Here is a 16,196-nt window from a genome sequence, read left to right as displayed (position 1 = left end):
TGAGTGCATAAAGATAGAAACTTTCTGTACAGAAGTATGCTTGGTCCGGGCAGAAGCACCTGCACAATTAGTGCACAGCTATTGCAAAGGGGGGGAGGTGATAGGGGGTGGAGGAAAAGCTTCTGTCCAAAGCTAGTCCTTTGGGAAATTCCCAAACAACTGGAATCCAAGTGAAGGACCTGTCCATTGCTAATGCATCTGCATGGTCTGAGTGCTGCCTGTACCGTGTGCTGCTCTCACTTCCAGGCTGCAGACAGATGTGCCAGCTGTGCGGTGCCACCAGCCCAGCCTTGTGAAAACCACCTCAGCACCCCCAGGTAAGGCTGCAGGAGCACCGCTGTGCGGCACATGGCTGTCATCTTCTGCCTGGAGAGGGACACAAAACCCCGACCTGAGCTCATGGGGGGGAGAGCTCACACACAAGCACAAGACCTCCCGGAGTCCCTCCCACACCCAGAGCCCCTCCGGCCTCATCACTGCTCTGTTTTGGGGTAGCCCATCTTCTGGGGATGTGTTTATCTGTTCTCTGCTCCCAAATGTAGCAGAGCTCACGTTCAAGCAGTGATAGCTTAGCACTGGGTGTGACTGCCTGCTTCCATCTTCCTTTCTTAGCATCCTTTGTTGGCCATACAGGAATATTTGTGTACTATGCTTTAAAAAAAAACAAAACAAAAAACAAAACAAAAAAAACAAAAAAAACCAAAACCTGTTTTCATTCTGGGGTGACCTTTAACATCATTTCTCCTCAGTGGAGAAGCGTGTCGGTGTTGTGTTCCTCCTGAGCTGCTCCTCTGGAAGCACAGCTCCCTCGTGTGACAATTGGAGACGGCCGCAGCAGCGCTGAGCAGTGCGGGCTGCAGTGCTGCAGGGTGGGGGTGTGTGCATATGTGTACGTGTGCATGTGCATATATATATGTGTGTGTGTGTGTGCATGTGCATATATATGTGTGTGTGTGTGTGCATGTGTGTATGCATGTGCATATATGTGTGTGTGTGTGTGTGTGCCTCCTGGGTGACAGCGGAGCCTTGGGGCTCTGCTTTCTCCAAGAAAAAAAGAGATACCGTGCTGTTTACAAATAGCTAGCTAGAAGCAAGGTGTGATAAGTCTTGGTATCCATTTTGCTTACTTTAGCAGCAGGGATGAAAAGAACCTGAGCTTTGTCTCGACACAGAAATGAAGCTGATGTCTGTATAATAACCTCTATAAATAGGATTTCTGCTGTTTCAGTCACTTGAGCAGCTCCTGGAGGTCTGCTCCTCTTGGCAAAAGCCATTCACATCTTCCTGAGATTTGGAGTTTTGCTTAAACATTCCCTTTTAGCTCGGGAGCTCAGTGAGTTTCACTTGGGGTTTAAGACAGAGCAGTGGAAGGGCAGAAAATGTTTGATCAGAGTTCTGTAACACATGCTGAGTAACAGAGATGGAAAGCCAGTGACTGGTTTGACTAGTAACTAATTTAGATTATTATCTTTGGGAAAGAACTTGAAATATGTATTCTCACTGCAGCACTTGTATCTTATTTGTTCTCTTGGTTTTCCTCCCAAGAAAGTGCTATTGAGCTGTGGTGGGAAATGCAGAGCATACAGGTCGTGTTTGTGCTGTTAATTACTGCAGAGGTTGTTCCATGTAAGACCTGCAGGGAGAGTGGCTTTGGTCACTGTGTGCACCTCTCCCCAAGGCACGCCACCATCCCTATCCCTAGCTGGGAAGTCCCTCCACTGGTCCAGTCTCTGTCAGGGAAGGAAAATGCTTACATTTGGTTGGCTTTGGGAAGGCCGATGCCATCTGTTGCACCAGGGTTAGCAGCGGGGGGGAAAGGACAGATTTTTCTCTCGGCTGTGTTGACTTTGTGACCTTAGTTTAGGTTGACAAGCACTGAGGTGAACTCTGTGCTCATTCTGTGGGCCAAAACTTCTGCTTTGTGCCTACAACTTTGAAGTTTGTAGGTCAAGTCAAATCAGGGCTTAAAAAAAAAGCCCCTTTCATTGAATCCCTCTGCTTTTCCTTTCTTCTCTGCCCTCACAATCACTGTATTTTATTTTAAAAAATGCTAGTGGGTAAAGAAAGTTTTGTTCCTTCAGTCATGTCAGCACACTGCTATTCACATGCATGGCTGGGCTGCACTGCTCGTTTTCATGTGGGTGGGTATGCATGAACACCATTTCAGAGGGTGGACTGCACAACTATTCAGTCACCTTGAGTTCAGTGGGGCCTCTGTGCTCACAGGTTTGGTCCTGCATATATTTTACAAGTACCTGTTCCTGCTTACTGTACCTTCATGAACATAACTGCTTATGGTGGCCTTTCCCTTCGGTTACCTTCAGCTGCTTAGCAGTACAAGAAAGTGTCTGCTATAGAGGAATAGTCTCCAATAAAGGGAACATCTGTCTTTATTCTTACAGTTCCCATGATCCCAGGGAAGACGGATGCCAGAACCAGGAACATCGAGACAGAGTTGCTGGAAGCTCTCTGTGTCAGCACAGTGAGGAGCTAGCTGCCAGCAGCTCTATCCCCAGCCCAAGAAATGGAGGCAGGGAAGATGCTCAAGTAGAAAAGAAAAGCAGAAGTGGATCTCAGACTGGCAGTGCTTTAACGACGTGCCCAGAGCTGCAGCTGAAGGCAAGCAGTGCTGTGGCTGCTGAGGGGAATGTGGCAAGTTGCCTTGTGCTGCCAGCTCAGCCTCAGCAAGGAGATGGAGGTGCAGCCCCAGGTCAGGGTGTAAAGGAAGCAGCTGCACACAACAGCCGAGGTGGTGATCTGCAGGAGGGGGAGACGGACCTGCCCCAAAGGAGGCTGTGGTCTCCTGAGGACCGGCATTACGAGGAGCTTGCGATGGATCTCATTGCCAAAGACAGCTCTCTGGTTGATGTCCTCATGCCTTATCCCGTTAGAAAAACTGCTCTGGACTTGATGGAGGGTCTTTTCCCTGTTAACATTTCCGTGTTGGAAATGCACAGAAGGAAGGCAGATCTGCGACGTGCACGGGAGAATGAGTAAGTAGACAAAACCCATTAACTACTGTATTAAGACAGGATAACATGTGAATGTTATACGTGCACCAGCTCTGAGAAGATGTGTTTTTCAAATGTTTGTTTCATTAGCAAAATGTTATAGTTTTCTGGTTTACCTGTCCAAAAATATCTGAGGCTGAGGGTGCATGAGGGAAGAAAGCTAGAATAGGGCACGCTGTGACAGCTGCATGCAAACAAAGGTGCTGTGTGCATTGAAAGCATGAGAAATAAGTAAGCTGTGCACTGGGGAATGAGCATCTGAGGTACCTCAAATTTAGCCCCTTCTGCCAGGGGGAGTTTGGTGCTGCTCAGCTGAGCTGAATGGTTTCTACATGCTGACAGCTTTTGCAGATCAAAGCTTCTGAGTGTGCTGCATGAGATGGGCTGTGCAGGGACAGGAGGTGCCCTGCTGGCTGTGCTGCAGCACTGAGTGCATGGCTGAGCTGCCTGCGCTGCAGTGAGCAGATTGAGACCTGTCTGAAAGGGACTGACAATTTTTGTCTGCCAAAACACTCCACAGCCTTTAAAATACTAAAATGTCCCTGCTGTGAGATGAGAGAAAAGTGATCCTGAAGTAGAGAGACCTAAAAACAAGAACGCAGGGTTTGTGTGCAGTACTCAGTGTTTGTCACAGGTTATTTTCTGTTTGAACAGCAGGAAAAGCAGTGGAGATGTGACAGAAGAATGTCCTGAATCTGAACTCACCCTCGAGCAAAGGAGTGAAGATCCCACTGGGAAGGGAAACCATGCACTGGGCAGGAGTGGAGATGACACGAAGGACCTAGATGACATCACGTGTAAAAAGGTAGATGACCATCAAATGAACTGTTGCTTCTTCACCACGACACAAACTTATTTGCATCACATCTATTATTGTGGATGCTTTTATTCATAGCTTTTATCCCAGTGATTATGTTTGGTAGATAACTTTGAGTCAGTCCTTTTTCCCAGTAGCTAATGTTCTAGGAATAGGCAAGGTGATCACAAATGGTGGTATTTAAATTCTGCCTGATTTCATTTCGGTCTCTCCCTCCACGTGTTGACCTTCAGCAGGCCATGGGAGCAGTGTGTGCAGCACACCCATGGATTGCTTGGGATTGTTTGATTGTTTGCTTCCTTGTTCCTGCACAGCTCCTGGCTTGTGAGCTAACATTCTAAAGTGGTCTCCGTATCTGTAAAATTCATTACAATTGGCAGCCTAAATAATAAACAATAAATAATAAATGTTTTTAACACGGTGAGAACTGGCAGCGTTTTACACTAGTGGCCTATTAATTTCCATATGTGCAGGGAATAGAGGTGGGCATGGCTGGATGCCAGTTCTGCTGATAGGGGTATGGCATCTTAGAAGGGTAACACACAGCTTTGAGGAATTACACTTTTTTTTTTTTCCTGTAGAAACTTGGCTGTACTCCGTCTCAGGTAATTACAGTCTGCCCTCTTGAAATTCCTCCTGTGGGCATAGGGATATTTTCTGCTGCCTGCTGTTGATCTGCTGCTGCTGCTCTTTATGGTGCCATCGGCCTATTTCTACACAAGCTGAGGCAGTTCTTATCCCTCTCTGATCTGGGAGCCTTTTTCTATATCAACACTTCGGTATTCAACAGCCTCCTGCACCTGCTCTGCCACCAGGCCCTTGGGCTGAATGGAATCACCTGCACAACTGCCTTTCTCTGTGAAATGAAATTCCAGTCTGTTCTCGTGCAGCAGAGTAATAGAGCCGTGGCTTCACTCTCATGTATCTGAGCGTAAGCATGTTTAAATCTTTGTAGTAGTTCACTGCAGACTCTGGTTGGGAGCTCTCTGAGTGAGGAGTTATGCCACCAATTGAGGCGATGATCAGTTGTTTGCTTTTCAGAGTTTGAGAATTAAGTATACCATGGATAATCTTCCTTTTCTTCTTTCCCAGAGCTTGAAATTATTTTAAGTGTGGCAAAGATGACGTGAGGAGAATCCATCCTTTGTAAGGATTATCTTCAGCAGTCCATTTTTTCTATGCTTTTTTTCCCTTTGCAGCTGGAGCTCATCTCCAGCCTTAGGGCCAAATTGCGGGTGCTGGCAGAGGACAGGGAGCTCGTCCTTGCTGAGGCCAAGGAGTGTGCAGAGCGTGGTGAGGAGCTGGAGGCTGCCGTGCGTGCTGCCTGCAAGCCCAATGAGTTTGAGCGCTACCTGATGTTCATCGGCGACCTGGAGAAGGTGGTGAGCCTGCTGCTCTGCTTGTCCAGCCGCCTGGCCCGCGTCCAGAACGCCATGAGGAAGATCGATGGCAGCACAGATGCTGAGGAGAAGGTGAGTGTTGGGAGTGCTTAATTAGTTCTGTCCACATCTCTCCCATGGGGCTGCACTCGCCTCGCTTCCCACAAGCCCTGCATGCTGGGGAGCTGCACGCCGGGGCTGAGCTGCGGGGGACATCCAGCCCAGGGCTGCTCCCCAAGGTCAGATCACAACCTGTGCGTCTGGGGTGGGCTTCTGCTCACTGGTAATTGCTGCTTTAGAGAGCTTATCTCACTTAATGAGCTTGTCTTATAGGGAGCAGGAGGAGGAAGTGGTTGTACCTTCAGATAAAGTTCCCTATAGTTTAACTTGACCAGCAGGTTCTAGTGGAAAACTGGGAATTGTCTCATGCTACCAGAAAATCTTAAGTCTGAAATACACTTTTTTTTCTAGAAAAGACAAGTTTAGCCTAGGGACAAGGATTTCCTGCTGTCCTTACTGCTTCTAGGCATGCATTTATCAAAATATAATCAAATATCAAAATAACACCTGCTGCTGCTATTTCTTATTAGGAAACAAGAAATGGCATTACTGCTGGGGTTTTCTGGAGCTGTGCTGCTGCTGACCTTTACTGTGTACTCTAGAGGTTTGCTGTTATTTAGATTTAGATGAGGAGAAGCAGGATCTACCTGTTCTAAGATGTCCATCAAGTTAACATGAATAATTCTGGGCAGCATTTCACACCAAACAGCCTTCGTGTTTTGTGGCTGGTGCCAAGCTGGTTTCTTTAGTGCTACATCTGTATTCTTCATAGCAAATGCATTAAAGTCATTAATTGGAGACTTGGAATAATATTCTCTATAAAGACTTGATCATGTGCAATATTTTCACAAGTATCTCTCAGTCACTACAATTGCCCCAACAGCCTTGAATTCCAGCTGCTGTGCTTGGGATGCAGGTGCTGACGGTTGCTCTGTGCTGTACTTATGGACGTAGTCCTGAAACTGGGGATTTTCCAGCAGTGCCATCCCTGTGCCAATTATTGCAGCTGAAGGAAAATTGGTTAAAATGTGGAGGGTATTAAAATCCCATAGAACAGACGAGGCTTGATTCTTGTGTATTTGATGAGATTTACTGTTTGCATCAGAGTTACTTTCTTACCTATGCGTTTTAAGTCACAGTATATTTTTCACTTGACAGTGGCACTCTGGCCACGTGCATCTCAGAAAATACAGAGATGCATGCCTTAAAGAGCTTCTAATTGAAACTATATACTCAATACTCAAAATTATGAGAATATGAAGTGCATTGAGTTTTCTCCTGAGGGCTCTGTGGAAGTAGTGAGCCTTGATGGGATTTACTGGGTGTCTTTACCTTACAAGCCACAAGAGTGAGTCATTTAATCTAGAAAAAACTCATGTGGAACACAAAGCCCACAAGAGGAAGCAATTAAACTAAATCGACCATGGGTTCCAAATGGAGATCTGCAGTCTGCCAGGAATTATGAGGTTTCATAGTGTGCTGCTTTGTTTTTTCATCCTATTAGCAATCGCTGAATGAACGGCACAAGCTCTTGTCTAGACAACGGGAGGATGCAAAGGACCTGAAAGAAAACCTGGATCGTAGGGAGCGGGTGGTGGCTGGGATCCTTGCCAAATACCTGACCGAGCAGCAGCTCCAGGCCTACAGGCACTTTGTGCAACTGAAGACCTCTTTGTTGATTGAACAGAAGGACCTCGAAGAACAGATCAAATTTTTCGAGGAACAATTAGAAAATCTAGAGAAAAGCATCCCTCTCTAATAACAGCGGGCTGTCCATTTTTATGTGCGATAATTTGTGATGTTTTCCTGGGAATCCATGGGCGCTCACTGCACTGAGTTTGAACTCTTGCAGTCCTGTTAGTGCCACAGTATTGACGGGTGCTTAGATGCTCTAGGCACAACTGGATGTGCTTTCCCCTTGGATAAGCCAGGTGACAAAATCCTGTGGTGTAGCAGACTGCACTTTGGGAATGGCTGCTGGGACATCTTGCTCCCATTAATCTGGCGTGTATTTCCCCTTCTTGTTGTCTGTCCATCTGTTTGCAGATTGACATAATCTCAATAAAAGAACGGCATAAATATTTTCCTTTTGTGGGTGGGTTGAGTATTCAAAATGAAAACTGATGTGGGTGTTTGGATTTGGAGATTGAACGAAGCCATAGGGATTACTATGGATCATTTCAGTGAAACTCTTGCACTCATTTCTGCTGTTTACATGTATATACAACAGAATAGAAATACACTGCAGTGGAAGAGTGCAATTATTTTCTTTCTCAGCAGTTGCCACCTGCACATCTCCTGGCTCTGCGTGATCCAGGTGAGTGTTAATCGGATTGAACCAGCTGAAACGGCACTTCTCTCAATGATAACCTCTGAACTCATTCCTGCATACCGTATTTGCGAAGTCCTCACGGTGCTTCTGAAGTGCTTATTTTTCACACAGCACCTTCTGGGACTGATTTTTAAGTGGTTTCCAGTTGTCAGCATGCACAAGAAGTGCAGAATGTGGGTAAAAAGCTCTGCTGTGGGAAAAGGTACGTGGAGAAAGTGGAGGAAATAATTCAATCCATGAGCTTTTATACGAATCCCTTGGCAAAAATCTTTCAAACTGATGTTGTGTGCTGAGCCAAACCAGTGATATTTATAATATGGATGACTGTTTTTCTTTAAGTATTCAACGATAGGAATATTCAGGCTGGGCTGTGTGCCTAGATCATGAATCAGGTAGCTGCGTATCAAACTGGGGATTATGCCCCTGGCAAAACAGATTTCCATTGCTCCATGGTGCTGGGCATTACCCGGAGAGCTTTCACTGTGTGTGTGTGTGCTGACTGCTCTCCTGCTGCCTGTGGGCATCCGCATCCTCTGGGCTTGCACAAAGCTTTAAATATCTTACAACCACCCAGAATGGGGCATCGACCTGAGCATGAATTAATGGTTTTAGTTTTACATCAGATCACATTTTCCATTTGAGCTTACCCACTGGGCAGCATGAGCTCAAGAAGTAACACTGCCCAGGAGGGTGGCCATCGTCTGTGTTGTGTACAAGCAAAGCTCCCTGAAGATAACATGGCAGCCCTCCCTCCTGCAGAAGGAGGGAACCCAGAGTGGCTCCGTGCGCTGCACCTGCCCACAGCTCACCTGGGAGCAGCACTGCAGGCAGTGCAGGTTGCAGCTGCTGTGTCTTCACCGTCAGTGAGAGCAGCGTTAGGTGCTTCCCCAGCTCTGACAAGTGTTTGTTCTGTGGCTGTGGGCCCTCAGTTTGCATATTTATGCAGGAGTGTCAGTAGCCCTGCTCGTGTTTCCAGAGAAACAGCTGGCGTGGTGTGCCCTGCAGAAGGCTGGGAAGGGCTCACCTCAGAAGTCTGTTCTGTGATGTGTACCAAGTATCAGTAAATGTCTTTGTAATGATGTGTGCAGGTGGATGGTGTGTACAGCAAAGAGAAGCTTTGTGGATATTAACACTTAGTTCCATTGATCTGAACAAAACAGATTGTGTTTAATGTCAAATTCACCATTTTGCTGGGCACTGGACTCCAGCGTGCAACAACCCTGGTGCTTCACTGAATGGCTGCTTTACCCCAGCTTACCTCATTAGATTAAACCAGAATTTAAAGTCTTGGAGGTGGGTGAAGAAGGGGGGCAATATATCAGTGCCAGCTGATGCTGCTGGAAAATCTGCAGTCTCTCCTAGGAGACCAATTAGAAACGTGTGGTTCTTTTGCTACTTGAGCTAAAGGAATTGGATGAAAATAAACTGAAGTTAATGCTTGCCTTGAAGGGAAAGGATGGGTCCACACAGCCTGGTTTCTCTTGCCTTTTTGGTCTTTTGTGCAGAAGATGTTTGTCTGGATGCCAGGTGGGTCTTGGTTGTGATGCTGATCATTTGTAATTGTTTTGTTATTGGTGGGGGAGCCTGAGGCAGCTGCTGGTCCTGGGGTTATGTCATAGGCAGCACACCTGCATACAGAGATGTTTGCTTTTAAAATCACAGTCTGATGTACCAATACAAATAATGGTTTAACCTGACCCCAGATTAAGAGCTTCACAGAGCATCTCAATGCACAGGAGCAGCCCTGTGAACTTTGGGTAATGGTCGGACTGTAGTGGCTCACAACCTTCTCTGTTACCTGCAAGAGCAAGGGATGCTTTGATTGGGCATTGCCATTGCATCTCCTTTTGGCAGCATGGAGTGGCACTGAGGTGCTGGGTATGAGGTCCCTCTCAGGAGGCCAGTGTTGTTTATTCCTAGCTGCTGGGATGGGGCACAGCATCAGCTCACTAGCCTCAGCAGCTGAGCTCAGGTCTCTTGGTTTCTTTCTTTCCTTCCCTCCTTGTAGCACAGGAGTTAAGATGGCCACAGATTACTCCAGCAGCGGCACAGAGCCAACCTGAGTGAGGCCATGGAAGTGCTGATGCTCTGATCTCCTCCCAGCTGCTGTACAGACCCCTGGAGAGCTGTTAGCATAGGGCTGCTGAGCCCTTGGGTGAGCAGAAAGCCAGAGCTGCATGTGTGTCTTCAGGGGACAGAAGGAGCCCAGCAGCTCCCTGCTCCTGGGGTCTCTGAGGCAGCAAAGCCTCACGTTGCAGCCCACAGCCTGGTGCTGGAGGTAATCTGACCACTTCCCAGGAGAGGACAGTGACCTGAAACCTGCAGGAGCATCTGTATGAATTACAGATACAGCTAAGTCCAGGTGGATGCAGAATAACTGAAGGAAAGAGGTGAAACATGCAAAATATGAGAGCCTCGATCTTCTCTTTGAGGGTGCAGGCTGCTAACAGGGCCTGCAAATTGCATCCTAAGTCATTTGGCCATCCGTGCACAAGAGGTGTGGGGGAAGAAACTGCAGTAGCGTATGTTCTGCTCAGCAAAGCGAGTGGGCCTGATTTCAGGATAGAAAGACAACTTGTATTGCCTAGAGCCAGAGCGATGAGCAAATATTGCAGGTGTGCGTGAGAACAAGTGGCCAGAGGAAGAACATGCATTCTGCCCGTGTGACAGTGCCTGGGCAGCAGCCGAGGAGATTTTAGAAGTAGTGGCTCAGTTAGGATTTGATTTAACGCCCACTGCAATGTGTGGGAGTCGCTGCTGGATCAGGAGCTGCTGCTTCAGCTTCTCAGGCACTAAATTGAAAGCATTTTTAATTTTTTTTCTTAGCCTGAACCTCGTTTTCTTCCCCGGGGCGTTGTGCTGTGGCCCTTGTGCCTGCAGAGCTAATTAAGGAAGGGAGGGGTGTTGAGGTTGATGCAAATGTGCCCTCTAAAGATGTACTTGGTGCTGGTGAGAGCTGTGTTTAATAGATAGGAGGATGTTCTCTCTGCATTGGGAATTCATGGCAACCATTTGAATAAAATCTTAAAAATAAGTTCAGAGTAGCATTGCAAACCTCATCTCCTGCACCCTGAGGGAGCCCACGGGAACATTACAGAGTAATCAGGCAGTAGGAATCATGTAACCTCTGGGTTTAACAAAATGCACTCAAGAAGCAGCTCATGAATTTCACTGTTAAACAGCCAGAGGCATTAAAGGTTCTATGAAATTCTAAAATGCCATATGAGCCGTGGAGCTGAGTCATCTCAAACACCTCCAGGGAAAAAAACATGGGCTGAGCTGGTAGTCTTCTTCTGGAGAATAAAAGACACTTCTGAAGATGTGGTGAGCAGCCAGGTGTCTGCAAAAGGTCTTCATGCAAGAACATCCCACAGCACCTGGAGAAGAATCCCCATGTGGAGCGATCCCTTACTGCATCCCCAGCCCCATGGCAGCTCCTGCAGCTCCACGAGGTAAATGTGCCCAGTGTCACAGCATGAGCTACAGCAGCACAGTGGGGCTGAGCGGTTCCTCGGATGGGCAGAGCTGCTCGGAAAGGCCTGCACTCAGCTGCCCTGCTTTGCTCAGCTGTGGCTGCAGGAAACGGGTAGAGGAAAACACAAGAGAAAACATGGCCAGAAGTCTGCACATGCTGCAGGGTGCTGCTGGGATGGTGTTATAGGTGTGGCCTTGCTGAGCCTGTCTGTGTCCTACAGGAGCCACTGCCAGCAGTGCTGCTGTTTGAAGGGAGCTCAGTGCCATGCACACACACAGCATATGGCCACAGGAATTTCTGTGCCACAATTTGTCTTCCGTGTGCTCTACTCTTTAAACATGGTGTTTATGGGGCAGATGCTTGCCAGCCACGGTGTCTGCAGGCGTGCAGGGCAGCAAAGTCCTGGTGTGCACAGCACTCAGAGCTTTTGCCAAGTGTGGTTGGGTGCTGCGTTGTGCTCAGTGAAAATGAAAGTTCCATGGCTCCTCAGTAGTGAGGTCTCCTACCTCAGCTGGGGAGTTTTAAGGTGAGGGGGATGGGGGACGGAAGGGCAGGATGAAAGTAATTCTTCCTGTTACAGCATCTCCTGCTGTAACCCTTCTGGTAACCGACTGCCCAAAGACCAGCAGTGGCTGCTGCCACTTCCTGCAAGCAGTGCTCAGCAGTGGCTGGATCCTGGGCTGCACGCCCATCACTGCTGCTCAGTGCTGTGACTGCAGCAGTTGTGATGTGCCCTGCCAGCTGCTGAAGGGTTTCCTCAGCTGTTCCTCAGACAGGGAAGGTGAGAAGGGAGGTAGGAAAGGGGAAGCATTGCTTTGGCTGCAGCTCTTCCTTCTGGAGATGAAAAACAGACCCTGGCTGTGATGTGCTGTTTTCCTGGCGGTACACAAATACAAAGACACTGCAGCCAGTGACAAGCTGAGCTCAGCATGAGGGAGAGAGGTGCTTAATGATTTGCCATATAAATTAGTGAAATAAATCTTGGAACTGGAATGGAAAATGAATGTTCCTCATTATGCTGCAGAGCTTTTATATTTGCTCTGGGAGGGGACAACGAGGACAAACAACATGTTGTTTGTGCCCATACTACACGGAGCCAAGTCTGTGCCAGTGACCTCTTCACAAATTTGTAGCATCCCCCCTTAGTACCAATCATCAGAGCAAAAATGGCCATGTTGCCATTTTGCTCAGACTAATGTGTAAAGCAGGAATGCATCCAAGGAATGTAGGGCATGATGGAAGTGTGCAGAGCAGAAGGACGGTGCAATGGGGGGTTGTTCCCTGGGCCCTCTGCTCCCTTTAGGTCTGCAGTGACTGAGCTGCTCTTTTGCTGGACCTCACTCTTGTGAAGAAGCTGAAATCTTGTAAATTCTCCTTGGCAGAACAGGGCCAGACCCTTTGTTGCGATGGCACAGCAGGCAGCTCACCAGACTGGCCTGCTGCTGGTGGTTAAGCTTCTCAGCTCCCATTCACTTGTGCAAAAGTCCTACTGCCTTCAGCTGGATTTGGGCTTGAAACAGCAGAACGCAAGAAGAATTTAGTCAGCTGATGGATTCATAGGGCAGCATTAGCCTTAGTCTCTGCCACAAAACTACTCCCATGAGTTGGTGAGAATTCTGTACCACATCCCCTCCTGTGTAAACAGCAACATACACAACCAGGACCCAGAGAAGCTGAAGAACTGGTTTTACTGCAAGCTGAACATAATATCTATATTTGCCAAATTGCAGCAGTGCGTTCTCTGTACTTCTGAGGATTTGTTTGCACCTGAAGTCCTACAGCATCACTCATCACAGCCTGCCGAAACATCACCTCCTCCCCCATCTCTCAGCGAGGAGTGAGCTGTGTCATGGTACAAAGGTGCTGGCAGCACCCAGCCCTGTGAGCTCCGTGTGTCACAGCCTCTGCTGGGCACACTGCAGGCCAGGGGTTTGGGCACAGCACCAGCACCAGCTAGCTGCAGCACCTCCCAGCAAAGAATACTGCAGAGCTTCCTGGCTGGCATGTGCTGCAGTGAAGTCAGTTATCTCCTTTGTGACTTCTTGGTTTTGCTTTGAAGCATGCCTCCTGCTTTCCTCATGATGCAGCCACAACCAAGCTGTGCGGGTTGTTGGCTTTTAAAGCAGAAAACACTCCATCTTTGTGCCTCGCTTCTGCTGCAGGTTGGATTTACACCAAAGAAGCGCTAAAAGTTCAGTGGTGTGATATGAAGAGGTACAGTCAGGGGTGTAGGCACAACTAATGGACACATTCCAAATACGACTGAGTCAAACAGGAGCCGTTTCCCAGCTGCCACAGGATGCTGTCCCCACGCAGCCCCAGCTCTGCCAGCAGTAACACAAATGCACACAAATGCCTCTGTGGTTTCAAGAGCTACAGTAAAGAAAGTGTTTAATGTCACAAAAACACTGAAACGGAGTGACAGACATTTTCCTGCAGCCCCAAGAGCCAATGCTGAAGCACAAATCAAGGCTTCAAACGACCACACTGGTCAGCAGTCACATCAACACACACAGAGCAAATAGGATCATTATTCTTGTTTTTAACCCATCTCCAGATGTGTAAGTCACAAGGTGCTTGATCATTAACATTCTGTTAACGAGTTAATGAGTTTGACACAGAAACAGAGACAAAAAATGAATCCCTGTCCGTGAGAGCAGCAGCTCAGCCCCTCCTGCAGGCAGCACCACGTTGGGGCAGGGGCACAAAGGAGACGGTGTCACCTTCAGTGTGGTCCTACGGCACTAGGCTTAATTCAAGGCTGAAAGACACATTCCTGGAGTCACTGGCTTGGAAAGAAAGTCAAGGCATGCAAACAAGTGTTGCAAGGAAACCAAAACACCTGACTGGGGCTGGGAGCAGAGCACGCGCAGAGCCCTGTCACCTCTGCTCACACAGCTCTGCGGTTGCCTTGTGAGCACAGAAGCACTGCAGGCAGCTGCTGCTCTCAGCTCCGCCTCTTCATTTCAAGGCAGCTTTAAGTGAGTAATTTAAAAACCAATAATCTCATTGCAAACCAGCACTCCAGCTGCAAGTAATGCGTACAGCTCTACTTAAGAAAAACAATTATGTCTATAATACAGAAGAAAAAGTAAAGCGAGTTTCAGATCAACAACTCATGCAGTTGAGATGCACATTGCTTTCAGAGGCCATGCACACATTTGACCATGAAACACCCAATAGAACAAAGCCCGTTTTTTAAAATAAATATTGTTTCCAAATAGCTCAAAACCAAAGTTCAAGTTTTAAATAAAAAAATCTGCCGTAGCAGCCTCAGTGCTGCTCAGATACCCTGCAGGATCCGATTCCTACTTTCTCAGTTCACTTTATTATACCATCTGATATCAAAAATGTGTCCATTCATATGAAGCCACTGAACTACAGCCAAATGCTGACAGTATCGAGGCACAGTCGGTACCACCTGGGCAAAGTCCTTCGGGAAGGGAACACAAAGAGAAATGCAAACCGAGCTTCCGACTGAGGTAGACAGATCATGGAGACAGAGCAACAAGTGTTGGGTTGGTTTTTTCCTTTTTGCTTTTTAACCTTGCCAAGGAAAATGCTTTAGGCAACAATAAAGACATGTTAGTATTTCTGATAGTGAGAAAGTTTGTTTTGAAAAAACTAAATGCACAATTTTAAAATAGAAATATTCCTCTTCTGTTACCAAAACAATCAGAATCATCATAGAAAACTATGCATCTTTCTCCTAATAATTTCAGCCTGCTGTAGAACAAGCCACGTTAAAGCAGCCAGCTACCAGCGTGCTGTTCACAGTGTAAAACATGCAGCTCTTCAGCTGAGGAATGCAGAACAAGAAGCTGTACCTTAAGACATTTATAGCCTGTCTACACACAGATGTTGTTCCAGCTTTTCAGCCATGAAGTGTAACGTTTGTGGTCTTCATTGGTGTGCTGATGCTATGGCACTGCAGTGCTCACAGGGCAGCTCCCCCTCCTCAGGCTTCTGAGAGCTGGGCTTCATCCAGTGACCCGTGGAGCCAGACCCCATCATCCACTCAATTAAACTTCCAAAAAGAAAGACACGGGGAGAAGAAATCCAATGTACTTCTGTGAGAGAAAACCAAGCTCCCCAGTCATGCTAGTGAACGATTCTGACCCCAGGAAGGCAGAGCCTAATGGCCAAAAAACAGCTCAGAAACCGGCCTGCGCTTCATGACAGCCTCCTCGTGCTCCTCCTCCTCCACCACCTCGGAGAGCGAGCAGTATGAAGGAAATCCCCCTCTAGTTTTCGGCTTCCTCCTGGGGCCTGTGGTGGCAGTCAGCAGCTTATTCAAGGACGAAGGCTTCCTCAAACCTTTGGTGAGATCATAGAAAGCCATGTCATCGGATATGACCCCGAGGAAAGTGCTGGTGGAGCTCAGGATGGAAGCAGCGATCTTGGTGCTCTTCTTGATGGGCACTGTGGGTCCCGTGGGGTGTTGGAGTGTGGGATCTCCCAGTAAGCGCCTGACCGCCACGGAGGTCCCGTCCTTCAAGTACTGGTGTGGCTTCTTCCCACTGTAGTCCCTCAGGTCAATCTTGGCATGGTAGCTGCGGACCAGCACGGAGATGACGGCGTCCCGGCCGTGCATGGCAGCGAGGTGCAGCGCCGTGTAGCCGCCATACGACCTGGCATCCACGTTGACGTGGGCCCCCTCCTTCTCTGCTACATCGATGATGTTCCTCACCATGTCGCAGTTGCCATTCTTGGCGGCCCAGTGCAGGGCAGTGAAGCCCGAGATGAAATCCCTCCGGGCCGCCAGGCTGGCATCACCCAACAGCAGCCCGTGGAGCTGCTGGGACCACTGCCCCTCAGCCGCCATAAGCAGCCAGCGGTGCTCAGCCTCCTCCAGCGGCACTTCTGTCAGCTCCTCGCTGGCCCGGTGATTCTTCGGGGCCCGGCGCAGGCTGGGCGAGTGGCACCCGCCGTCCTCCTCCTCGGGCAAGGGCGATGCGGCGGTCTCCGGCATTTCGGACGGTCCCGGAGCTGCAGCGGAGTTGGGAGCAGCCGTGGCCGGCACGCAGCGCACCGGCAGCATACAGGGCTTGGGGAGCGGCTCCCTGCGGGCATTGGCCCCGCCGGCGGGCAGCGGCACCCCGCCGCCTCCAGCCTGGAAGAG

At 48.5% G+C, this 16,196-nt stretch overlaps 2 protein-coding genes across 5 annotated transcripts in view; one reads left to right on the top strand and one right to left on the bottom strand.

Annotated features, from left to right (window-relative positions):
* SHROOM1 (shroom family member 1) overlaps positions 1–7,350 on the top strand; it is a 28,578-nt gene extending 21,228 nt beyond the window's left edge. For 3 of the 4 annotated variants that reach the window (XM_010719241.3, XM_010719239.3, XM_019620500.2), the window contains exons 3-8: positions 247–317; positions 2,403–2,993; positions 3,666–3,816; positions 4,410–4,433; positions 5,028–5,300; positions 6,772–7,350. In XM_010719241.3, coding sequence (XP_010717543.1) covers positions 247–317; positions 2,403–2,993; positions 3,666–3,816; positions 4,410–4,433; positions 5,028–5,300; positions 6,772–7,026 — 1,365 coding nt within the window. In that variant the 3' untranslated portion in view covers positions 7,027–7,350. The remainder of the gene's footprint in view (positions 1–246; positions 318–2,402; positions 2,994–3,665; positions 3,817–4,409; positions 4,434–5,027; positions 5,301–6,771) is intronic. The other variant, XM_003210497.4, reaches the window with a different exon arrangement.
* Positions 7,351–12,717: 5,367 nt separating this feature from the next.
* SOWAHA (sosondowah ankyrin repeat domain family member A) lies at positions 12,718–16,196 on the bottom strand (the record flags this gene model as incomplete). Its single annotated transcript, XM_010719238.2, has 1 exon — positions 12,718–16,196. A coding segment is annotated over one exon (987 nt), but the record flags the coding sequence as incomplete, so codon positions are not given.

Source organism: Meleagris gallopavo, chromosome 15 (assembly GCF_000146605.3).
Source record: "Meleagris gallopavo isolate NT-WF06-2002-E0010 breed Aviagen turkey brand Nicholas breeding stock chromosome 15, Turkey_5.1, whole genome shotgun sequence".
NCBI lineage: Eukaryota > Metazoa > Chordata > Aves > Galliformes > Phasianidae > Meleagris > Meleagris gallopavo.
The sequence above is the reverse complement of the archived record's forward strand: the minus strand, read 5'-3'. Positions and strand labels throughout refer to the sequence as shown.